A 27,364-nucleotide genomic window follows, 5' to 3' on the forward strand; every position below is an offset into this window, starting at 1 on the left:
TGTGCTAGTTTACCTGTAACAGTGATATTTTTTGAGAGGGGTGGGAGGGTGAGTGGGTGGTGTGTTTTGAACTCCCTTATGTTTACACAAACAGAATTTCAGCAAATAGTAAATTATATTAAGGATTGCATTGAAGAAGTCAACAGATCAATATTAGTGGAATAAAAACACACAACTTCAAGGAAAGCTTTTCCTTTTTCTTTTTTTTCCCCAGCATGTCTAGACTTTATTGTTTTGGGTGTGATGTGGCATACTTATAATGGCCTGGGAAATAATCCTCAAATGCTACTGCAACACAATCTCCTTTATTATTTTAAAAACCAGTATTGAAATATTACATAACTTTAAAAATGGATTTGTTTCTGTTGAAAGTAAATGTGGAGATGATGGAAAAAATGGAGAGTGTTTCAGATTGCTTTGTTAGCTCCTTTCTTCCCACCAGAAAGTTTGGAGTGATTGGATAAAACCTTAACAATGATAGTAAATGGAACTTACTCCTGGGTAAGAGTGAGCAGGATTGCAGTTTAGGATTGTTAAAAATTTTCCTGCTTGATGATGTCACTTCCATTCATGGCATCACTTCTGGCGAGTCCTGATAGATTCTTATTCTAAAAAGTGGGTCCCTGTGTTAAATGTGTGAGAACCACTACTTTAGAAAGTTCAGTACACCCTACAGGTTTTACATAGTTCTGTGCAATAACTCTTAGTAATTGTAATAGTGCTGAGAAAGCTATAGTCAATGTGATTGATTAATTCATTAGTATAGATTAAAAATACAAATTTTAATTTCAATTGGTGCTTCATCATAGGAACATACAAAGCGACCTTGTGCTGAGTCAGACTAGCTGTCCATCTCGCTCAGTGTTAGATGTTCCATTCTAGGGTTTCAGACTGACTTTTTTTCTCTGACCTATCTGAAATGCAGAGGGTTGAACTTGGGAGCTTCTGCATCCAAGGCATTACTCTACTGCTGAGCTACAACCCTTTCCTAACAGATATTCCACACATGCTGGTAATGGATGCAAACCCTATAGCTTGGCTGTGTTTAGTGGTGAGTAGTGCTAGAACTGGGCTGTTTGAGCTGTGGCTCAAAGCTGTGCACTGGGTCTTCCATGGCACGCTACTCACCCCTTGTGGCACAATGAACTCTACCACTGTCACCAGCACTGAGGTTTCAAAGGTGGCCCAGTCAGTTGGGCCCTCAGCTGGTGACCAACCCCGTCCCAGCCCCAGGTGATGAGTGTTATAAATTCAAAATGTAGTTTGTGGAGAAATTGTAATTTTTTTTTTTACTTAGCCAACTTACAATGCAATGCAATCTTTTACATATTTGCCTAGAAGTAAATCTCACTTTGTTCAGTAGGGCTAATCAAACAAAGCATTACAGCCTTGTTTAAAAGTCAGAATTAATCAAGTGAAAAGTTTTAGTTTAACTATATGTTTAAATCCGTCCAGTCTAGGATGCAGGCAAGAGTCCACTAAATCTAAGGGGCAATGGACAAAGACAGGTTAGGCTAGAGCTGAATTATCTTGGTTAGCCCCAAGCACATAATGTATAGGACTCAGCTGAGCCCTTATATACTCGCTGGGTCTGATGCCCCTCAAGGCTCTAACCTCTTTCTGTGAAATGTTGTGTCTTAAAGGGATAGACCTCTAGGATTGACCATAGCTTTCCTCCACTACCTGTGAACTCCTTCATGATAGATGGTGAGCAGACACTTGATGGGTGTGAGGCCCCAATGCAGAGAGGGCCAGCCCTTCAGGGTATCAGACTTGGGGAAAGGGCAGCCCCTCAGAGATCAAGGGGCTCCTTACTGACAGGATCAATCTCTTTTGGGGCCCAGGTCTTGTGCTTCTGCAGCTACTGCTGTGGGTTAGCTCTTCTTTCTCTTTGTCGGAGTCATGATTGCCTCCTGAGGTCAGAGTCCTGACATAAAATGTGGTGATGTCATCTAGGAACGCCTCTCTACCAGATACATCCACCCATCTAAATGGAATTCTGGATGAAGAAAAATAGTGCACATTGATTTGAACATGAGCTATATATGTGAATGAGAATTACTTTGAATGTTACCACCAACATTCCCATGTTGCATGATATTTTCAATATCATCCCATTGCCTGAAATACACAAGTACTGTAAGTAAAACATATAATAGAAAAGGCCAAATGCCTAGTATGAATTTCTTGCATAGGTAGAAACTTGGTGAATACAATATACCTATTTAATACATATCTTTAGCACCACTTCTCTCTATTTTGTTTCTACAAATCAAAATCATTAGTATTATCAATTGCTAGCTATGGAGCCCAGACTGTCTAGTTATTTCTTTACTATTTGGGGTTATCGGTGTGAAATTAGTTGTCTGGTTATGTTCCATGTTGTGTCTAATAATTGTGGTGGTAGGGGGTGGCAGGAGCCCCACAATATTGAATTCTGGTTGTGGGCAATGTCACAAGTTTCCCATTACCAAGTTAGTTAGTTGTATTTCAAAAATATAGCTGCTTATTCCTTATAAATAAGCTATTTCAAATACTTACTGCTTGCCATTATACTGTAGATGGTATTTTCACATGTCTCCCAAATAAATATAATAAGATGGCAGTATAAAAAAAAGTGTGCTTCAGAAGGAGGTAAGGAAATCATGCAGCTTAAGAGGAGATGGACTGAAAGGAAAAGAGAAATCCTCTTAGCTTAGCTTTGAAGCATTCATGTGGTCTGGGCCTTATGAAGATGAATTGCTAGAACTTTTGCTACAAATGAAATAAATTTATGAATTTACCAGTGGAATAATCCCTGGATTTTTTTTTGTTAAAGGATAGGCAATTAAGTGTTAATTCATATCACAGTGATGAGAATCATCAGAAGGTAATAGGAATTGGTACCATGTCTTGTACTCAGCACTTTAGTCATGTAAATTACTCTCTTACCTCCCCTAAATCCAAATCATAGTTTGATGGAATAAAAAACATTTTGCAAATCATAACATATGCTCAGAAATCGTGTTTTAAGAGACAAATACATCAATGAAACGTTTGAGAAGGAGTACTAAGGAGAAAAAGATGATTTTAAATATTATGCTTCCTTACTATGCCTTCTGTGCCGATGCTCTGAATAAAATGTGCAATTACTATGCATCGTATAAACTACATTTTTCCCAGGGCACTGTGCTGTGAACTAAAGGATACTCTCTGATGTGAAATGGAAAAGCATCTTTCTTCAGTGTAATGCAACTTAGCAACATGCGATAAAGAAAGTAAAATATTTCTTCTCCATTTAATTTCATGAATACAGCCTGGCAAATAACAAGTCAGGGTGGCCACCCTTGCTATTTTTCTGTGGACCACCCTCCATAAGAAGAGCTCCACTGGATCAGGCCAAAGGCCATCTAGTCCAGCTTCCTGTTTGTCACAGTGGCCCACCAAATACTTCAGGGAACACACAAGACAACAGACACAACCTGTGTCCTGGTGCCCTCCCCTGCATCCGGCAATCAGAGGCAGCCTGCCTCTAAAATCCAAGAACTTGCACATACCTACTATGACTTGTAACCCATGATGAACTTTTCCTCCAGAAATTTGTCCAATCCCTCTTAAAGGCATCTAGGCAAGATGCCATTACTATTTCCTGTGGCAAGGAGTTCCACAGACTAATTACACTCTGGGTAAAGAAATATGTTCTTTTGTCTATCCTAACTCTCTCCCAAACACGTAGACTTTCCTCATAAGGGCCCCAGCCCAGTAATCATTTTGGTTGGTCTCTTCTGCACCTTTCTCATTTCCACTATATCCTTTTTAAGATGTGGTGACCAGAACTGGACACAATTCTCCAAGTGTGGCTTTACTATTGATTTGTACAATGGCATTATAATATTAGCTTCTCAATACCTTTCTATTATCTTTATAATACCTTCTTCTCAATACCTTTTTCTAATGATCCCAAGCATAGAATTAGCCTTCTTTACTGCCGCCGCACATTGGGTCGACACTTTCATTGACCTGTCCACCACCACCCCAAGATTTCTCTCCTGATCTGTCACAGACAGCTCAGAACCCTTTAGCCTATATGTGAAGTTTTGGTTTTTTGCCCCAATGTGTATTACTTTACATTTATTTACATTGAAACGAATCTGCCATTTTGCTGCCTAGTCTCCCATTTAGAGAGGTCCTACTGGAGCTCTTCACAATCTCTTTTGGTCTTCACCACTCAGAAAAGTTTTGTGTCATCTGCAAAGTTGGCCACTTCACTGCTTAGCCCTGTCTCCAGGTCGTTTATGAGCAGGTTGAAAAGCACTGGTCCCAGGACAGATCCTTGGGGCACTCTGCTTTTCACCTCTCCATTGTGAAAACTGCCCATTGACACCCACTCTCTTCCTCACAACTCCATTGTGTTTTGGTCATAAAAGCCAGACAAGGTGGGATCTGTGTCACGGCTCTTAGCACTGTCCTGCATTTCCATGCTGCAATTCGAGGTAGCTTTTCTGCCATTGCATCCCCACTCCTGTCTTGCATGGGCCCAGGAACCCAGGCAAGGCTGCATCTGATCATTGTACTTGTCTTCCTGTAACAATATGAGATGGATACTGGCTGATTTTACTCCTTGTCTGGATCCAGCAGTTCAAGCAAGGTAGATCAATAATCTATGCTCTATCTGTTCACTGGCAGCAAGAAGGCAAGCATGTGGCTTGATTCCCAACACTGCTCTCTTTCGACCTAAGAATCGTGGGGAGCCTTGCTGTAATTTCATGTGTGCCCAGCTCCTTTCCTCTGTAGTAACTAAGTTGAGTTTAAGGCAGAAGGAACCAAAGAATCATGTGCCCAGCCTAATAGGCCTGCAGCCAGTCCGATATCTTAATTGTAGCTGGTGTCGGTGCTCAGCGAGCTGAACGTACAGATCTGCTTCTAGAGCAAAACCTATTTTGCTGCTGTTGCTTTTGTCCCAGCATGGATATAAATAGTTTTCTTTCAGAAAATGTGACAGAAATGCAGCTTCTTTTGGATTAGTGAAAAATCTTCTCATAATATCAGCAATAACTATGCACACTAATATTTTTTGTTTCACACAATCTTACCCAAAAATCTTTTTGGGTTCTGTGTCTGGAACCTTTTCCCAGTATGGCCATCCTGTGCACATTTCTGGAGCCTTTTAGTTGCAGCGGTTAAAATCTCTCTTTTAGTCAGACAGGATGTCCTAGAAGAAGAATATAGGGTGTGGTACTATGAATATAGGGTACTATGAACAATATAATATTGTTCATAGTACATGAATACTTTTAGAATACTTTTAGAATGTGATATGTGAGTTTGTTTTAATCACTGGTGGTTGAATTGTTAGCTCCTTTGAATTGTAAGGAAGTAAGGATACAATTCTCTAGTTTCTAACCCAGTGATTTTCAACCTTTTTCATCTCACAGCACACTGGCCAGGCACTAAAATGCTCAAGCACACCAACAGTTTTTTTAACAATTGACAAGGCACACTGTGCTACCAATGGGGTGGGAGGCTCACATCCCAAAGCGTCCTACCAATAAATGACCCTCTCTCAAATTCCTGTAGCATACCTGGGGACCATTCCCGGCACACCAATGTGCCATGGCACAGTGGTTGAAAATAGCTGTTCTAACTGTTTGCAACATCTCTCTATCTCATGGTCAGGAAATACTAGGTTTTTTAGATACCTGCAGATTTTGGAAGTCTTGTTACAAGACATCTCCTCTGACTTGTTTATACCCTTGAAATTTATCCTCTCTTAAGTAGATGCTATTTGTTGGACAAGTGCTCTGTTTTAATTAAAACACTTGACTCCACTTTAAACATGTGATATTCAACCCCTCCAGTGCTTTGCCTACCTTTTCTGAAAAATATAATCTTCTCTGGTTCTGTGTTCTGGGGCCTGTGCACTGTGTTTCTACACTGGAGCTCATTTTATTTTTAATGTCTATTTTTATGAAAACAGGCATTTTTACAGCCAATTGCGTGTTCTGAGGAAAACATCTCTCTCAACAAGCCATAGTTTATTAGAAGCTAATCTCTAACCTGGTTTCATAAAGGGATTGAAAGCAGTTCAACATAACAAGATTTGCATTTTGTTCTTTTATTGTTCCTCCCAAAATATACCAGCTATTGTGTTGAGCAAATAAAATGAGTTTCTGCTGAAGAGGCTTTAAAAGTGAAATAAACAACCTGATACATGCCTCATTAAAAATACAGTGCAAAAAAACCTATATTTTGTAGCTATGATACAAAAGACAATGTGGGGAAAGGACTGTAGGTAAAGTCAATCAACTCATACATTTTTGGCATTCATATTCTTCTGCATGTGAATCATCCTGATATTCTCGCATAATTTGAAGCATAGCATTCAACAAGATTGAAAAGGAATTGTTCTGACCAACTTTCCCTTTTAAAACTTTAAAAATTTTTCCTTTTAAACCTTGAATTACTCCTGAGAGCTTCTAATGAGTATATAGGGGCAGCATGACCTGGAATGCCACCTTATTCTATTTTGGGTCCGCCACCTCTGTGCAACAGTTAATGTCCTAAACCCTTGCCATGTTCCTCACGCATTGTTGTCAGACCTATAAGTGCAGGACTTCCAGTTTTATTTACAGGGACAGTCTGAACTATCACACTTTCCCTATATATAAGAACATAAGAAGAACCTTGCTGGATCAGGCCCAGGACCCACCTTGTCCAGCTTCCTATATCTCACAGCGGCCTACCAAATACCTCAGGGAGCACACAAGACCCCAAGATACTTGCATCTCACTGCCACTCCCCTGCATCTGGCATTCTATTTTACCCTTGCACCCCCCAATGAAGGTACCAGACTGCACTTGGATTTAACTTGGGCTACTTTATTTAAACACAAGGGACCCATTTTCAACTCATGAAACCTACAGAACACATCTTCCCTCCCTTGCCTGTCTGGAATAGGTGAAAAAACTGTAATTCACAGCCAGTTCAGATAACAGAAAAAAATTCTAATCTGCCCTCATGATGAGCTACCAGCTAATCTCAGACTGTGCATACCCATCATGGCTTGTAACCCGTGATGGACTTTTCCTCCGGAAATCTGTCCAATCCTTTTTAAAGGCATTAGGCCAGACACCATCACCACATCCTGCAGCAAGGAGTTCCACAGACTAATTAAATGCTGGGTAAAGAAATATTTTCTTCTGTCCGTTCTAACTCTCCCTACACTCAATTTTAGTGGATGTCCCTGGTTCTGGTGATTACTTTTTGCCCAAGTGAGTGGGAGTACATCATTGTGGCTTTGCATTACTGGCAGGTTGGACAGAGGTGATGGCAGCAGATTCTGGATGAAAGGCATTCCAAATACACCACCCCCTCAAGACCCCTCACAATTTGCTGCTAACGGAACGCATATCAGGTGACTTAGAGGATGGGCCAGCAGTGGAAACACATGCATCTCTCTCAGGCAGCATAGTGCCATACAGTTTACAGACTCTCTCAGGGAGAAACATTATTTCCCTCAGGGAGAAATATTATTTCCTCCCCATGGGAGGAAACAGAGAGATTCTGGCAAGCTTTACTTAATGGAACTGGGTGCCATCATTATTTAAGTAGCAGGTTGCAACAGCACAAACGTCCTAGCAACCCAAAGCCTGTTAAACTTCTTAGCGCTTACTGCATTATTTTCAAGACCTTAATAGCCGTATGAGTGCTTCTCTTAGAGCTGCCAAGCAAGTAACAACCATAGATTTGTAAAATATAAATGCAGAAACATTACAAGTGTTTAAAATTCCACCAATGAACTACATACTTGGGCAAAAAGTATACCCGTTGGGCAAAAAGGCGGGATACAAATTAATAATAATAATAGTAATAGTAATAGTAATAATAATAATAATAATAATAATAATATTCCCCATACCTCCACAACAAAATTTTGCTTCAGTAACCAGAAGTCTTAACATGGTTTTGCAAAGAGCCCTTCACTGAGGATCTTTTCTGTCCCCAGTCTGTTCTGAATTCCTAATATTTTTATGGATATTTATTGTCATGTACCTTCTTCCTGATCACTTTGTTCCTAGTACTCTGTGTCCTTCATGCAAACTGAGTGTGACTTTAGATTTTACTCTTAGTCAACCTTCTTAAAGCAGAGATATTGTCACTTCTGTTTGTAATGTGGAAACTCAGGTAGCCCAATTTGTGTTGACAGCTAGGCCTGAATCTTACAAGCCAGGTGCTTCAAGTATTTTCAGATAAGTGTTGACTGAGCATGTTTGGCTACATGCACATGCCCTTTATGGACTTTACAGATTCATGTTTTACTTAAAGTTTAGCACAATGTGGGATTTAAAGCTGCTAGCTACACCAGCCAGATGTCACCATTTTTTTCTACCTGTAACTTATTGATTATCCTGGTATTATCATACCAGGAAGTTGACCTATCATATACTATTATTTTTTCTTTCCAGTTTAGTGTTGCCGGCAGATAGATCCTGCAGGGTTTCTCTGCGAACTCCGGTACTAAATAAAATTGCTACTTAGGCATAATGAGAAGAAGACCAGGAAGAGACAAAAAACTAATACTAGCATACTTGTAACAGTTCATGGCCACTGTTGTTTCCCTTGGGAGTTTTCCCATATTAGTTAGCTCTTGCGGTCTTAATTCGAGTGCCTCTTCTTCTGAAGTTGGGTGGGTGGTAACACGAAGAGGGTGCTTTTGGCTAAGCATAAGCATGCTGCTTACTGAGTGCACTCCCAACAAAAGTTCACTTGGCTTGGACTCTTGTGTCTTTTTAGTACCAGGTGAAGGCACTTGTGTTGTTTACCCGGGCTTCTTGAAACACTGGAAAGTTTTTAGCTAAGTCCATGGACCACATGTGTGTTGCCCAGTTTTTGCTGCTATTATTATTCCTGTTTGATGGTTTTATAGTTTCTTGTCTGAGTTATTTTGTCATGATGGGAGTATTGTTATTGTGAAGGTGTGGAATGTAAGCAATACAAAATATGTATGACAATACGCTATAGTCATGTTATGCCTGCCCATCCTCTTGTTAGGCTGGTCGTAGACAATAATAACCTGATATGTAATTTCATGCACAGAATCTGCTGTTAAGAGATAGTATCTTGAGAGTTTGGAATCTCCCTCCAGCTTTTGGAATGAGTTACCCATTAGAAGATGAAGGAAGTGACGACCCTACTCCTGAGGAGAAACAGGCAGGAAAACAAAGCAAACCTTTAGGCTTTCTGGTGGGACCTAGTCACTTCTTTTTACATTTGCCTTCCGGCTTTAGGGCTTTTATTATGAGATAATTTGATGATTTTTAGTAGGTTGTTTTTTAACATTTGCTGCTTGTTTTTATCTTACTCTGGGCTTTTATGAGTTTTTTAGGTCTTTTATTGTATTTTAACATTTATATATGTTTGTTTTTGATGTTTTTGGAAGTCTCTTTGATTGCTGGGCAGGGAGAGAAAGGGGATTTAAATTAATAAATAATTTATAAATAAATAAAGTGGACTGTAAATAAATAAATAAAAATAAACCTCAGTTTTAAACTGTGAGAGGTGAGAGTTTCTACTGAGATTACCTAAAAGTGAGTTGCTGTCTTGGAGAAGCTGCACAAGTTATTCTTTGGGAAATCAATTCAGGCCATGCTTGGAGGCAACCCCAGCCAATCCTCTGCTTCCATCAGTACACATTCTTCCCCCCCCCCCATGCCAGTGCACTCTTTATCAACCTTGTCTTCTTCAGGAATACCTTTTTTCTAAAATGACTAGCAGGAAGGATTATCTTCTCCACCCAGTCATTTTACAAGAAGCAGCTGGGGGTGATCTTCTGAGAGCACTTGGGAAGACTATAGCAACAGTAAAACTGGAGAATGAGGTGGTAAGCTGTCTTCTCCCTTTTCTCTCACATGCCCCAAGGGCAATGTTGAGATAAGGATGGAGCAGCTGGGTAGAGTTGCCACATGGGCTTGAGGCACAGAACATCTTCCACCAGCTTGTCACTTTCCCCAACCCACTGCCTGGATTCAGCTGGCATCATGGCTGGGCTACACCTGCTGATTATTACATTTTTATTCCTCCAATGAGCTCAGGGTGGTGTACATGATTCCTTCCCTCTTTGCATCCTCACAATAACCCTGTGAGTTAGGTTAGCCTGAGAGATAGTGCAAAAACCCAGGATGCTTTGTGGCTGAGTGGGGATTTGAACCTGGATCCTCCAGGTCTAAGGCCAACACCACAACTGCTATACCTTCCTTGCTTTCAGGTTTAATGTTAATGTTATCATTAATAATAGGTTATTTTAGGAGATAATGGTATGTGGTAATAGGTGATAATAGGTTATAATAGGAGATAATGGTATGTGCTTTCATAATGCTTCACTTAAGCCTAGAACCAATTTTCACAGTGCCTCTTTGATGCCGCTTTCTTTAGGTCCTTTAAATCCCTCTTCAAAACCTACTTTTCTTATGAAGCCTTTGGTCCAATCTTATAGTCTCTATATTATACTGTAACTAAGCCCAGGTGAATGTATGTGATGAATAATTGCATATTCTTCCCCAGACTTTCCTTGCATCTACTTCCATCACCTTCTTCTGTTATCTCCTTTTTGTGTATTCTTTTTAGATTGTGAGCCTTTGAGACAAGGACCTTGTTCTCCCATTATATGTAAAGTTCCATGTATGTGGCTGGTGTGTATAAAGAATATATTTGAAAACACAGCAAAATACATTGTTTCTCAATTGTGCTCTTATCCAGAGAAAATGAAAGACTAGTCCTTGGATCTGAGTGCACAGAACTGGGAAAATGTAGATGTGTTAGTAGAAGCTCTTCAAATGGTCCTTGTCCATTCACACATGTCAGTGCTCTAAATGGAAAAACTCTTATGAATGGTGATGTTGAGGTTTGAAGAGAGAACAATGTGTGTTGACTCAGAATCCCAAACAGTCTATACAGACGTTGTTTTGTCAAGGTTTTTCATCTGACCAGTGAGATGATATTAGTAAAATTTTCTGTCAATGCAATCTATGTAGCTATAAAATTCATCTTCTATTTATTTCATAATTATGCACTCAAGAACCATGAAGAAGAGCCTGTTTTTGGAAAAAAAATTCAGTTATTTGGATAACTAATGATGTACTGAATACAATTTATGTACTCTCACTTTTTTGCGAAGTGCCAGAACACATTAAGATCCCAGTAAAATGTGCTTCCAAGCTGTGATAGCAGCAGAGTAAAAAAAAAACCTCAGGTTTCTGCTATCTGGTAGGACCAAATCTGTATATGTGTGGAGTAGAGCACAGAAAGAAGAGGCGGTGGGGCAATTATGGTCATTTGGCTCACGGTCCATTTCCTACTGTGCCATCTGCTGGCCTACTCCCCTCCCCCACATGCACCCTCTTTTGGGTTCTGGATGGGCCAGTAGTAGGTCTGTTCCTGGGTCCATTTAAAGGTAGCTTCTATGTGCAGGGGGTGGGGGGAGAAGAACATAGATGGAAGAGCAACCTATGGGTGATTTGTTTTCTGGAACACTTTAATTCAACAACACACAATTATTCAAATGCCCCTTGAGCCTTTCTATCTAAAGCAACCCCGATCCATGCAAGACTTTGTACAAAACCTTGGAGTTTGCAAATAAGGTGCTAAATCCTTCCACAAACATTCCAGCTTAAATCTGGGTGCCAGGGAGTTAAAAGGAAGTTGGGTGCGCTGGTTGTTAAACATGTTCTTTTAACAAACTCTTATTTTCTTGCTTATAATGTGAAATATAAACAGGTACATCCAAATTCTGGTCTGAAACATTTATTGTCTGGAAATGCACTTCTTTAAAAAGTTTTTTAAAAATTGTCCTATGGAGTTGCCTGAAAGTTTCAATGAAATGAATAAAGTATGGAATAGAATGACAGCTGTTGCAGTATTTCAAACAGCATATGACAGCAACTGTTACCCTGCACATGCCCAATCTTGTCTGATCTTGGAAGCTAAGCAGGGTCAGGCCTGGTTAGTACTTGGATGGGAGACCGCCTGGGAATACTGGGTGCTGTAGGCTTATACCATAGTCTTTTGAGACTGAAGGTTGCCAACCAACCATGTATTTTGAACCATGAAAGGCTTCACTGTCATTGTTGCAATTGCTTGTTAGCAGTGAGATATACCGTGAATTAGATTGTTCAAGATAAAGCTCTATTAATTCATATTGGATGATATTCATCTTTCTCCCTCCATTTCATCTAACTGAGTCTTTGGGAAAGAGCAGGATTTAAATACAAATATGTCAGCCATGATCTAAAGACCTGCTTTAAAGACCCAAAGGAGTTGGCCCCACCTGGTGGGATTTCTCACTTTTTCCCTCTCATTGAACAGCAGGCACCCCAGCCCATATTCCCATGTCACAAAGGGCTTTAGAAATTCCCTTTAGTTTCAAAAAAAGCTTTCCCATGAGGTCTGGTAGGCTGCTGTTCATGAAACAAAAAAAAGTTCAATGCCCACTTAATCCTATAGAACCAGCTATGTGGTTCTTTGAATCCCAGTCCTTATTATTATTATTATTATTATTAAAACATCTTATCTGAGGGGTTTGTATTGTCATCCATGGTTTTGAAATGGTCCAAGTATTGAGTGTCTGTGCATTCATTTCACCTTATGCTTTTCATCACCTTTATCAACAATAAATCGGATTTATTCATGCAAAGCGTGGGAGGTGGCATGCTATACAAAAATACCGCTGCCTATCATATTGCAATATGCAATTTGCACCTTGTGGCGAAGTAATATATAGGGTAGTTGAAGAAAGCTGTGTTTGGCTGCGAATATGAACTTTGCTTTTTCTTTTTTTATTCTAGCCTCTGACAAATTAGCTGAAAAGCACCACTGAGAGTGTAATACCTCTTGTTCAGTCAGGCATTGCTAATGAGAGATAAATGGGAATATCATCACTGTCATGTCTCATTGTCCATCTGTCTCTTTCTCTAGGAGGTGATTTCCTTTCCTTTTTAAGAAAGAAGAAGGATGAGCTAAAAACCAAGCAGCTAGTGAAGTTTTCATTAGATGTTGCTGCAGGGATGGCATATCTCGAATCCAAAAACTGTATACACAGGTGAGATCAAGGCTCGTTTGATTGAATACCTAGAGCAGTTGGTTGAATATATAAATTGTAATATAAATGGATGGTTGAAAAGAAAAGCAGAATATATATGTTTCCAAAATGGTATTTCTCTTAACGTATCTGTCATTCTGCTTTGTTCAGTTGTATAAACCTGCATGACATAGTACCAATCCATAATTTGTGCAAATGATAGTTAAGAAACCTGACCAAGATTTGAGTTTTCAGATGTACAACTGGCAAACCATGGTTTTTTGCTGCTAGCCTATATCTTCTCAGCATTCGCTTCATAAGTTCAGTCCTGTCACAGTTCAGTCCTGTCACCATGGCACACACCTTTTGGAGGCTGAGGAATAACTACAAGCTTTGGTTTGTCAGTTCAGATGCTGAGCTAAACTGTACCTAGTGGGGAATTCATGTGAAACTATTTTTTTGAATTCTAGTTTGCCAATTCATAAACTATAGGTTGTCCAGTTCTTAACCACGGTTTAGCATGCTGTCTGAACTCAACCTGTAATTTGTATATTTAATTGCCAGTTGGTTATGGAGAAGAAATTCGCATTGAACCACACACTAGGCATATCATAAGAACAGCCCCACTGGATCAGGCCATAGGCCCATCTAGTCCAACTTCCTGTATCTCACAGCGGCCCACCAAATGCCCCAGGGAGCATACCAGATAACAGGAGACCTGCATCCTGGTGCCTCCCTTGCATCTGGCATTCTGACATAGCCCATTTCTAAAATCAGGAGGTTGCACATACACATCATGGCTTGTAACCCATATCATTAAAAGGATGATTAGGGATTGTAGATTAATTAATTTAATTAATTAAATTGGTTTCAGTTTCAGGATCAATTTCAGTTGAGGCATAACTGGAAGAGATATTGTGATTTTGTGCTTCTCTTAAGACGCATAAGTCCCACATCAGAATATGGTCAATAATTTTACTCATGCCAGCTTTCCTGTAGAGTGGCTATGTCTGTTTAATTATTATTAGTTGTTTTTTAAAATTCCTATCTTACCACAGTGTTCTGGAATAATTGAATTTTTGCAAAACTAAACATTTCCCTTTATTTGATATTTGGCATAAATTCAAGAATTTAGAAAGAGCACCATTGCTTTTATGGAATAGGGAAGGATGGGGAAGCCTTTTTTTGTTTGGGTTTTTTCTTTTTCTTCTTTTGTTTCTTCTTTTGTTACCTTTACCAATATTTCAAGCCAGTTCTCAGTCTATAAAAGCTTGTTTGCTTCAGGCGTCTAAGGGAGTGGTTATTTATATGCCTGCATGCATGATATCCTTGCAGTTTTGCTCAACTGTCAAGGTTCTGTATTCTAAAGTTTAGTATTGCTGGATGTTATGAAAAAGAAAAAAAAATACAGCCAAGAGCTGTTTCACACTGCTATTTTTTCCATGCACTTATGTATGCTGATACACAGTGTTGTGAAGAATAATTAATTTGAAAGAGGCTGCAGAAGCAATAAGCCAGTAACCATATCTGCAGTTTTGGGAGGTGGGTGAAATGCAGCCATAATAGCATCTGAAGCTGCAATCGCTCTCAAACTTTTTAGCATTGGGATCAACCTCCAAAAAAGTTTCACTTTACCAGCCATGCTATTCTCTATAGCTATAATGGTGATTGGACAGCAGCACTCCCCCAGTAGCAGGTTCTTTAACCCTTAATTTCCATAGCCCAGTGGTATTCAAACTGGGGTGCTGCGAGAAGCGGAGTGCGATTCACAGGAGTGCGATTGCCCCACTCTCCTGGGCTTTTGCGAAGGCAGAGCAGATCGCTTCACTCTCCCTTTCCCTGACCAGGGGCGCCCTACAGGAGCTTGCGCAGGGCGCCCTGTACACAGGGCTGGCTGCTGCAGGGACTGGTGAGTGCATCCCAGTCCCTGCAGCCCCCTGAGTGATGCAATCCTGGGGATCGCGTCGCTGCCTTCTCCCTGCCCCTGCTGCCTGCCCCCCCCCCTGCAAAGACTTACTGTGGGTTCAAACTCCCGGAGAGTTTGAAAACTGCCGTCATAGCCTAATCTATCAGTTTCATGAACGACCTAAAATTGGATTGTGAGCTAATGGTGGGTCATGAATTCTCCATTTGAAAACAACTGGTCTAGGGCAGTGGCGGGCAAACCTTTTGGCAGGAGGACCACATCATCTCTTTGGTACTTTGTCAGGGGCCAGGGAAAAAAAGAATTAATTTACATTTCAAATTTGAATAAATTTACATAAATTCACTTAGAGTGTACTTATATGAATGAATGAATTTTACTGAGCTTATTTATAATACACATGGGAATTACAATATAGGCATGTAGAACCACATGAGAACTATGACCTGTTTGCCACGTACCTTTTGCGCAGTGAAAACATACAGACCAAACCAGAAAGACATGAGACTATGAAAGGCCTTACTCTAATGCAGCCTGCAGCTCACGTCTGGCAGTCACAACTGGCAGTCATGGACCAGCGCAGACTCCCTCTGACGGGCCACAGGCTCATTTGAGACTGGGGGTTCCCTGAGGGCTGGATTGGCAGACCCTGAGGGCTGCAAATGGCCCCCGGGCTGGGGTTTGCCCATCCCTGGTCTAGGGGATAGTTCATAGCTCAGTGGTAGAGCATCTCTCTGATTCACATACAGATGGTTCCAGATTCAATAACCAACATCTCCAGGTAAGACAGAACAATTCTTGTGTCAAAACTTGGGGAGCTGCTGCCATCCCATGTCTTCTATACCGAGCTAGGGAGATCAACAGTCTGACTTGGTATAAAGCAGCAGCTTATGTTCTTTTGCTGCTGCAGGTACCCAGACAGTGTAGCTAGTGCTCTTCTCACCTGGGAGTTGTGTTCAGTTCTGAGCACAATATTTCAAGATGCATATTTACATTTTGGAATGAATTCAGATAATATACGTATTTATTCATTTTTTTAAAAGAAAATCTAAAACTATAGAAGGCATACATTTAGGCCACCAACAGACTTTCAAAGCTGTTTGCGTTCTCTGATTAAACGTATCGGATTTCAGTGTAAAAGACCAAGTTGGAATTAGTACTTCCCCAATTATAATCTCATCACTGCCATGAACTAAGGCAAGCCACTCCCTCACAGCCTCAGCCCTCCAATTGCAGTATGGGGCTAAGGATTCCACTCAGGTAATACTCTTGAAGCGCTTTGCATAGTCAGAAAGCACTGAGCAAATGATGGTGGTGGTTGTTAAATACACGTGGCTGTTAAAATATGTGGCTGTATAATGGAGGAGTTCAGAGTATGTGGACGTTGGTCAGGAAACTGATGTTTGGGCTGCTTCTGTTCTCCAAAGATAGGATGCCTCTGGGTTCTCCTTCCGCTTTTTCTAAATGCACATCCCAAACCACAGACAATCCCAAGACATAACTGAAGTTGAACCAGAATACAAACAGAGCTTATGGAGCTTGGAATTTACGTTTGAATTGTTAGTTGCCAAACTGTTCTGTGCTTTGAAGCACATCTAAAGGGCTCTTTTCTTAGGGATGCGTCATCCACTGAGGGTCATAGATGGGTAAATATTACCATATTTCATTTCATTTTCATGTTATTTCACACGCCGGGGTATTATGGGGCTTTCCATTCTTGGGAAGAGAACTGTGCTTATGATAACTTGCCAAACCTGATTGATTTTTAACATCCGGTTGTGCAGAACTTTAGAGAAGAAACATTAGTGTTAACTGCTCAATAAGCTAAACATTTTACTTTCTTACTCCTTCCTACTCCTCTCCACTTCAACTCTTGCTCTCTGCTTACTTATATAAATATGTGATTTTTTTTTTTTTCTTAATACACTTCCAGCAGTACTTAGTTCCCCACCATTGAAGGCGTTGAGGGAGCAGAATAGCATCTGATCATTAGTGAGCAATTTGAATCCTCCAGGGTGAAATATTTTTCTTCCTTCTCTTTCCTTCTCCCTTGAATACAGGGCATCATTTCTTCTATAAATCACATGAACAGGCAGATATGCCATTATCATATCTACCATTTGAGTCATTAAAAAAAAACAGCTTCCACTGCTAAAAGCCATAATGCAGATCCATAGCTAAATAAAAACATGTTTGCTGCATAAATATATACCTTATGAAAGTTTTGCTCTACCTCATGCATTATGTAGTAATGTGAATAATTAAATATTATATTTTCCAAAATAAGTGTATTAAAATAAAACGATGACATCAGATACTTTTCCTAACTATTCCCATACTGTTGGTCGTTAATGTTCAGTCATTAGCTGATTAAAGCCACTGCACTAAAAATTCTAATGTATTATAGCAACAATTTTTTAAAAAGGAAAATTTTATAACACATATGTGTTCGATTTGTGTTTGATTTGGGGGGATTTTTCCCTCAACTAGTCCTGGCTCCAGCCACTTAGTTCTCATGCTTGATATTGCATGGGGCTATTCTAGATATTTGTAGTCTGATCAGTTTCAACAATAAAACCTAGTCAAACCCCTTAATAGAATTGTCACATGACGCAGTATTCTTGGAATTGCTGCCCAACATATCTGTGTATACTTGTGCATGGTCCTGGGAACACAATGAGAGAGTATGTGAAACAGCCACACTCATGGGTTTGAAAGTGCCTGTTGCCAGAAGGGTATCGCACAGACTTTTGTGTAAAAGACGCTCCTTGGGAACTGAAGCAACTGCGCCCTGGCTTGGATAAGCATCCCTGGAGCCAGGATGTTGGTTCTGGATTTGGGCTTAGACCTGGAAGATCAGGTACAAATCCATGTGCCTTCCTAGGTGACTTTGGGCCAGTCACTATCTCTCATCCTCACCTACCTCACAGGGTTGTTGTAAGGACAAAAGGAGGGAAGGAACCATATACACCACCTTGAGCACCTTGGAGGTGTTGGGTATAAAAATCTGAAAATATGTTTCAGGGTCAGCTGCATGTTGTCTTGCCATCTGTTCAGACTGCAAACAGTGCCGCAATCCTGTAAACTTCCTGCCCTTAACATAAACAGGACCATTTGTGGTGACAGAAATGCCTCTGACATTCACTTTCTCCTTACCTACCTCATTGACAATTGAATCAGAGCCCTATGCTAAGGGAGAAACAGGTCACCTGAGCAATTAAGAATTGCTTACAGCACAAGTCTAAACACATTTACTCAGAATTAAGTCCCACTGAGTTCAGTGAGACTTGCTCCCAGGTTATTAGGATTGCAGCTACAATCACACCCTGCATAGAGTGTGGCACAATAGGAAATGGTCATCTTCGCAAGGTAGGGGCTGTAGAAAACACATCAAGATTACTCTTCAAACAAAAGGATGGACCAGAATGAACTCATCCCTCAGTAGATTCTATATTAGTCAGTGGCCACAAACTGTATATAAAAGGGTTAGTCATAAACACTCCCTTCTCCCCAGAAAACACTGTTTTCCCACTAACATAATGTTAGACACTATTTATTCGTGTTGCATCAAGCATCCCCATACCACACAGCAACCCAAGAAGCTACAATATTTGAGATTTAGATTTAGATTGGGAGGAAAAAAGCAATTAAAGCGGGGACATGATTGAGCCTTATAAAAGTATGCATGGTATGGAGAGAGTGAATAGAGAAGAGTCATCCAGTGAAATGGATAAGCAGGAAATTTAGGATGAGTAGGGTAAATTTAGGGTGGGGGTAGAACTTCACAGGGCACATAATTTAGTCTATGGAATTGATTGTCACAAGATGTGGTGATGGCTACTAGGAGATTAAAACAGGATTAGGCTAATTCACAGAGGACAAGTCTGTCAGTGGCTACTAATCATGACTGCTCTGGGTCTCTGGATTCAGGGTCATGTGTCTGGGTTCAGCAGCAGTATACAGTGTTGGATTTAACTTGGTGAGACTCTAAGGGCGCAAACCTACTTTCCAGCACCGGCATAAGGGCAATGCAGCTCCTAGATAAGGAAACAAACGTTCCCTTACTTGGGGGAGGCCTCCATGAGTGCCACTCAGCTGCAGGATGCAGCACACGTCCCATTGGCACAGCGATGCCAGTGCTGGAAAGTGGGTTAGAATTTGGGCCTAAGCTACATACAGCTTAGAGGCCACGTTAAAAAAATTACAACAAAATTGGCTGCACACAAGCTATTTAAAAAAGGTTTACATAGTATATATTCAGCACACATAAAATTTTAAAAACCCTTATCCCAATGAAATTTTTTGTGGCCCCAGTGGATTGTGAGGCCCTAGTTTAACTTGTTTAGGCCCTGTGGTAGCTTGTTTAGCTTATGTCTATATATGGCATACTGGCACTATATCTCTAAATACCAGTTGAAGTGGAGCAATGACCTTTTTCTCATGCTTGTGGGCTTCCCAGAAGCAGCTGATGGACCACCGTGGCAAACAGAATTCTGAATTTGATGGACATTTGGCCTGATCCAGATGAACTTCTTTTATGTTCATCATGGGGTTATTCTTGACATAGTGCCCTAAAATCTGATACACCACTTCTAAAATCTCCCTGTGTGTGTGTGCATGCGTGTGTTATATATAATGCATATGTATATTATATGTACATGTGTATGTATTATATATATCCATATATATGTATTGTCTTAGATCCTATATACAGAGTGCGCATGTGTGTGGCGAGGGGGGAGATAATATTTCCAGCATCCTAATGAATTAATTTTATATATCTTATTTTGGATATATATCTTATATCTGGATTTTGTATTGATGGATAATCATATAATGCAGAGGTTTGCAAACTCCTACCAGAGAGTAGGAAACCTCGTAAGTCCCTGCATGGGACCGGGCAGGAGCGAGGGGAGAAGTCCTGACAGCACTGCAGCAATCGCGATGCCACAGAGTCCCAGCAATATGTGAGTGTACCTGAGGGGCTACTGAAGCATCCAAGTGGGTCCTGGAGGCTCACAGCCCCCTCCACATGGCTGCACAGCGCTCCAATTGGAGCTCACTTCATGAGCTCCATTCATGGAGGTCATGGTTTGTGCAAGTGAGATCCATTTGGTAATCAGAGCCCTATGCAGCCACACGGAGGGGGCTGCGAGCCTCCAGGACCCTTATAGACACTTCAACAACCCCCCAGATACACTCAGATATTTCTGGGATCCTGCGGCGCTGTGATTATTGTGGCTCTGTCAGGTACCCTATTACTGGGCCACTCCCCTTAAGGGGGAATAGCCCAGTTTACATGCTCAATGGGGGCTCGCAACCCACAGTTTGGGAACCACTGATATAATGGCATTTTTCCAATCTGAACTTAATGAAAATGTGTTCTCCACTTCAATAATATAGTTCCATTTGTGTAGTTTTCATTTTTAAACAACAAGAAGACCCTTTATTCCTCTTTTTGAATACTTTTCCTTTTATTCATGTTAGCTACTCTATTGTCTTGGTTTTCTTTCTTTTTTTTTCTTTATTTCACCTTTTCTTCAAATCAAATTTATCCAGCATAACATCAACTGGAAGCTGCTGTTTCTGGCTCCTGTACAACAAGGATGCAGACCAGGCACCTTTGACCACCTCCTAAATCTTAAAGGGTGAAACCACCCTTGCCGTCTGATACTGGGCAAACCACAGTTTAAGTTGCAGGAGCTAAAACAGATTCATAGGGTCAGGCCACCAGAGATAAGGACTGCATAGAATTGATTAGATATAATCATTTATTTTATACAAGTTGTTTTAAAAGGAGGATGTTTATACCTGTTATAAATAATGGACTTGTGTGTACATCCTGTATTCATAGTCAGGGCCCTGATTGTAGGTTGACACCATATTTCAAGATAATTGTTACTGATACGGTATGATTACTTACATACAAAATAATTATGCTGCATTTTGCCTTTGGGACAGTACGTGTCTTTGAATAAAGACGAGCATGCAGTTCAAGTAAAGGTGAATGCTTGCTTAAGCATATTATTTTCTTTTATTCCTGTTCAAAATGTTTATCGGAAAGAGAAGAGACTAAAGTGGGTATGAATAATATGTGTTTCAATATATAATTATTTTTTAAAGGTCAGAGAACAGGAGATGGATAGAGTCTCTAGGTGTGTGATAAAAGATTTACTTGCTTCGCATAACTATAAATGTCGCAGCTCATGGAAGAGAATCTATTAGGAGACATTTTGTCTAGGTTCTTCAATTTCATAAATCTGTTGTATAAAAAAAATGAACTCTTAGCTGAGTTCCTTCTCATAGGTTATATATTACATCCATTCCTACTGCAGTCTTACAACATCTTTTGCTTTCAATGTATTTTTGACCTAATGGGGGATTAGTGATTATAACCGTGTACAGACTTAATGATCATGTGCACACTGATCCACATTGGGGGGGGGGGGCTGAGAGCGCACTAGTAAGCTCCACAGCCACACCTGCAAACCCCTGCCGTCTACAGCACATTTAAATGCTGTGCCCAAGAAGGCATTTCCTAGACCAAGAATACCAGTTGTCCAAAGCTTTGGTTAAATCACTCTGTGAGCAGGATTTTAGTTGCAGTACCTTTTCACCTCCCTGTAGCTGCCTCTTCCATTAGTTCTAGGACCCCAAAGGGTTGCCTACCTTAGCTTATCCTGGCACACCTCAAGTATCTTAAACTTTTTTCAGATGTGGATGGATGTTAATGAGGCTCTGGCAGAAGAGAATGAGGATGGTACCTTAATTCAGTGGTTCCCAAAATTTTTGTGTGTGGCGGCTCCCTTGACCTGCTAGGCCATGGTTCCCCATTAGAGCTACAGTCTTATACACTGTATAGAGCAGCAGTTTTTTTGCGAGGATTTTGTGTCTCCCCAGGGAATCATGACTCATAGTTTGGGAACAACTGCCCTAGAGGCTGCTACCTGATTTATATATGCCAAGGAGTGTGGCTATACTGGTGATTTGGTAGCAGTGCTCCCCCCAAGTAGCAGGTTGTTTAACCCTTGATGCACATACGTTTTAGGATTGTGCTCAAATTTATATTGCATCAAAAGAAATCTCAACTTTTCACAGCAGTTCTGTTTCATTAAGATAAGAACATGTGGAAAAATTGAATGAGGAAATCCCAACGTGGATTGATTTAAGTCAAGGTCACTTAAATCATTGATTTAAATCACCAATGAAAATGGATTATTTTTTTAAAAGTGTCTAACTTTAATTCATATTTTCTAATCAAGCATGCATACTAACTGGTTGAGTTAATAAATTAAAATGTATCAGTTTGCAAATAAATAGAGCCTTTAGCCAGATCACTGAGGGGAAATAGAAAAAGGAAGTCCATGACTTGGCATGTATCACCAAAACCTGTGTGGAGTAAATACAAAACCATCCTAACTCTGCCGTCTGGCTTTTGTGGTGCAGCAGCAGCCTAGGGCCATTGATAAGGGATGTGAGCCCCTGGCTTGTAGTGCAGTGTGTCTTATCAAATGTCAAAAAAACTGATGGTGTGCCTTGACAGTTTTAGTGACTTGTCAGTGTGCTATGAGATGAAAAAGGTTGAAAATTGCTGGCCTAGACAGTGATGGAGAGATAGGATTGTTCTGGCCTATATATTGTATATTGGCAACCTTCAGTCTCGAAAGACTATGGTATCGCGCTCTGAAAGGTGGTTCTGGCACAGCGTCTAGTGTGGCTGAAAAGGCCAATCCGGGAGTGACAATCCCTTCCACACCGGGAGCAAGTGCAGTCTGTCCCTGGTCTGCCTCCCTGGCTATGGGCCTTCCTTCTTTGCCTCTTAGCCTCAGACTGTTGGCAAAGTGTCTCTTCAAACTGGGAAAGGCCATGCTGCACAGCCTGCCTCCAAGCGGGCCGCTCAGAGGCCAGGGTTTCCCACTTGTTGAGGTCCATCCCTAAGGCCTTCAGATCCCTCTTGCAGATGTCCTTGTATCACAGCTGTGGTCTACCTGTAGGGCGCTTTCCTTGCATGAGTTCTCCATAGAGGAGATCCTTTGGGATCCGGCCATCATCCATTCTCACGACATGACCGAGCCAACGCAGGCGTCTCTGTTTCAGCAGTGAATACATGCTAGGGATTCCAGCACGTTCCAGGACTGTGTTGTTTGGAACAACAACTCACAAAGAGAGTCTGGTTCAACAAGAAGCTGACAGAACATACCAGGATCCAGGTCTACAGAGCTTGCGTCCTGAGTACACTTCTGTACTGCAGCGAGTCATGGACTCTCCGCTCACAACAGGGGAGGAAACTGAACGCTTTCCACATGCGCTGCCTCCGGTGCATTCTCGGCATCACCTGGCAGGACAAAGTTCCTAACAACACCGTCCTGGAACGTGCTGGAATCCCTAGCATGTATGCACTGCTGAAACAGAGACGCCTCCATTGGCTCGGTCATGTTGTGAGAATGGATGATGGCCGGATCCCAAAGGATCTCCTCTATGGAGAACTCATGCAAGGAAAGCGCCCTACAGGTAGACCACAGCTGCGATACAAGGACATCTGCAAGAGGGATCTGAAGGCCTTAGGAGTGGACCTCAACAAGTGGGAAACCCTGGCCTCTGAGTGGTCCGCTTGGAGGCAGGCTGTGCAACATGGCCTTTCCCAGTTTGAAGAGACACTTTGCCAGCAGTCTGAGGCAAAGAGGCAAAGAAGGAAGGCCCATGGCCAGGGAGACAGACCAGGGACAGACTGCACTTGCTCCCGGTGTGGAAGGGATTGTCACTCCCGGATTGGCCTTTTCAGCCACACTAGATGCTGTGCCAGAACCACCTTTCAGAGCGCGATACCATAGTCTTTCGAGACTGAAGGTTGCCAATATACAAATATATATATTTATATTCTGTCCTGTTCCAGAACCACCTTTCAGAGCGTGATACCATAGTCTTTCGAGACTGAAGGTTGCCAACAATATTCTGTCCTGCTTCCAAGGTGCTCAAGTTATGAACATTGTTCTTTATCTTCCCCTTTTATCCTCACAACAACGCTGTGAGGTAGGTTAGGCTGAGAGAAAGTGATTGGGCCAAGTAAGATTCACGGGGGAAGGAGAACTAGTGGTGACAGAGGCTGCTCACAAGACTAGGTGACTATCAGGCCCCTGATAGCTTGTGCTTATTTGCATACAATCCAGGCTGTATTTGCCCCCATCCTACATGCAACAAATCAATTTGATCAGTTTGTTGTGACATTACTAATATTAGCTCCCTAAAAATCATTTATCTTACTCCTCTAGTGCTTATGACATATTTGATCACCCACACAAATATTTTGTGAAATGTAGAACTTTCATCAGAAATGCCAACCTGTAGGATAAAAGTTAAAGAAGCACACTCTGAAGTGTAACATGTTGAGACAACAGCTGAATTGTGCTGAATTTTGGACATGATCTACTGAAGCTTAATTTATTATTGAAACATGTTTTTAGTAGTCTCATGAAAACTGAGAAAGTAAATACAATATTTCATTGGTTCTCAAACTGGTAGGTCACAACCCACCAGTTCGTGTAAAGGTTCCCCGTCCCTTTAAGGGTTGGGGGAAGGGGAGAGGCAGGGAAGCGATCCCCAGGACTGTGTCCATATGGGGGAATGAGGGTGGTGCTTTTCACTTATATTATGAAGGTAAGGCTGCAGCACCTTCTCTGCAGGTGCAGAGAACCCTGCACAGCCCTCCGCAGTGCTGCCCGAGGCTTGGAACGTTCAGAAAAAGCGGGCGCAAAGCACTTCTGTTTTGCAGGAGGTGCTGCGCTGCTGTTATCAAAGTGATGTCACTTCCTGCTTAATGGTATCACTTCCAGCATTGGCATCACAGTGATGTCACTTCCTGCTTGATGATGTCACTTCTGGGCATGACATCACTTCCAGGTTAATGACATCACTTCTGGTGGGTCCCAGACAGATTGTCATCATGAAAAGTGGGTCCCAGCCTGAAACGCCCAAGAACTACTGGTGTAGCCTATCTTCCTTGTTTACCCCATTTCTCATATGTACTGGAATACTTGAGGCACTGGGGCTCTGCAGGGTGAAGTCTTTTGCTAGCCCTTGTGCAACATTCTTCAGAAGAGCACTATGCCGCTATTTACTTTCACTTGCTGTTCTCTGGATCTAAGGCAGTGGTTTTCAAACCCTCAGGGAGTTTGAAAACCGCTGTAAAACCGAGCGGGAGCGGGGATGGGGGGAAGGCAGTGGCACGATCTCCAGGAGCTGCAGGGGCTTGGGTACACTAGTGGCGTGACTAGGATTTGAATCACCTCGTGCAGGAGGCCTGCGCATCACCCCATATAGTGGGCAGGGCAACGCCCCAGGTGGGCATGGTGATGTATCATTGCCCCGCCCCCACTGGTTTTTTGGCTGTACCTTCTGTTATAACACAGATATTTCAATGTGGTTTGTTTCATTGCATTCTGCATGAAATTACGCATTGATTGATATATAACATAATGGGATTATTCCTCCAAACTCTGATTTTAGTGATTTTGAAAACTTGTAGAGTCTCTCGCACACACCCCCAGGGTGTCAACTTACTAACACCTTATTGCAGCTGTTCTCAAACTTTTAGCACTGGGACCCACTTTTTAGAATGACAATCTGTCCAGGACCCATTGGAAGTGATGTCATGGCCAGAAGTGACATCATCAAGCAATTAAAATAAATAATTATAAATAACTAAATTAAAATAAAATAATTAAATAATGGGGAGCCAGTCCTGTTCCAACAAGTGAATCTACTCTGAAGTAAGTCCTATTGTGGTCAGTGGGGCTTACTCTCAGGAAAGTGTGGGTAGGATTGCAGCCTGTGAGCCAAAGCCTATGCATGTCTACTCTGAAGTAAGTCCCATAGTGGTCAATGGGGCTTACACTGTAGTCTGCCTGCAGTTATACCCCCCAAAAAGAATCAGTGAGATTTCCAGCCCTCCCCAGTGCCCGGCTTTGCAAGTGCAAAATAGAAAACATTACCCTTACCAGTTCAAGCCACTTTTTTGTCCTTTTTAGTGTGGGGGGAGGCTGCCTCTGGACATTTGTTGCACTCCAGCTCCATCAAATCTGAACCCTTCTGGTGTCCTCAAATTCCCCTTTGCCTGACCTGACTACCAGCCAAGGCATGTTTGCCTACTCATGAGTAAACGCGACATGAGGCTGCTTCACTTTCCATAGAATCTCCATAGGAGGAGATTCTCCAGGTCATATCAAGCACACTGAGGTTGACTCAGCAGTTTGTCAGTTGACACAGAAGGCCAGTTGAGCTTTCCGTATGCTCAGTAAATCCCCAGAAACTTCATCTGGCTCTTCAGTGTGATACTTCATTGCTGCATATAACTGCCCTGCACCTGCTTTGTCCTCCTACCTACCCACTTTGTAACTTGTGTTGTGTGTTTCCACAGCCCTCCCTATAAAGTTATGATGTGTTACCTGCTTTCCAGATATCACATTACTTTCTTCTTGGCTGGCAACTGCAGTGCTTTGGCTGGGATCTGAGGATGTGCACCTGCATGTGGAAACTGGTTCCTGCATGTAGAGCAGCTGTTTTCCTTCTTGCATTTGGAAATTGTTTGTTGTAGAATAATAATTGTTCATATTGCACGTTTTCAACTCCAGTTCTTTTGGTTGCATTAGAGCTTGCACTGTGCTGATGTATCTCAGCAAGGTTGTGATGAGGATGAAGAAATAATCTACAAAGGAGACAAATTGGAATTAGATAAAAAGAAAAGCTGATGTTAAAAGATACATTGATTGGAAGCATAAAAGTAAATATGCATTTCCCCCCGGTTGAACAATTAACCACCTAGGATGAGAAAAATTATTATTGACATCAAAAACAAAACATAAAAAACTGTTAGTTTTAGATTAGATGTATCACAAGAGATGCAAAGAAACTATTCTTGCTATAATGGAAAAGGAGGAAAATACTGATTGAAGGAAATGCAGAGAATGTTGCAGTTTTTCTCTGTTTAGCTAATCCGTGGCACACCAAACAGTCTAGTGTCCATACCATGATGATGTTTGCTGTACAGTACCACGAACATGCCCAAACAATTGCCGCTTAGGGAATTGTACTTGGTGTGAAGAATCTAGTCCAAAAGCCATATCTTTCCCCCTAGGATGGAAACTGGAGGAGAGGTTGAGAGTGGGCCCCATCACCAATGAAGGAAATCAAATACGAAGTGGAATATTCCACTGTTGAGTAGTTGACAATATGCATGGAGTGTTACTAATGTTTACTCCAAATTTACTTTATTGTAATTTGTTGTATGCTCTGTCCTCAGTGTAGTGGAAACAGTTGTTTTTTCTCACATTGTCTCAAATACTGTTGATGTAATGTTGCACTTCTTCAATTTATTTTTTTAATTGTTTAAACCA

General features: G+C 41.3%; 1 protein-coding gene and 1 pseudogene across 1 annotated transcript in view; both read left to right on the forward strand.

The window, feature by feature from the left end:
- Positions 1-27,364, forward strand: part of FER (FER tyrosine kinase) — a 189,641-nt gene that overhangs the window by 124,768 nt on the left and 37,509 nt on the right. Inside the window, exon 16 of the mRNA XM_066614734.1 lies at positions 12,949-13,072. Within this exon, the coding sequence (XP_066470831.1) occupies positions 12,949-13,072 (124 nt within the window). The remainder of the gene's footprint in view (positions 1-12,948; positions 13,073-27,364) is intronic.
- On the forward strand, positions 11,909-12,025 carry LOC136642676 (5S ribosomal RNA; annotated as a pseudogene).

This window comes from Tiliqua scincoides, chromosome 2 (assembly GCF_035046505.1).
Source record: "Tiliqua scincoides isolate rTilSci1 chromosome 2, rTilSci1.hap2, whole genome shotgun sequence".
NCBI classification, from domain to species: domain Eukaryota; kingdom Metazoa; phylum Chordata; class Lepidosauria; order Squamata; family Scincidae; genus Tiliqua; species Tiliqua scincoides.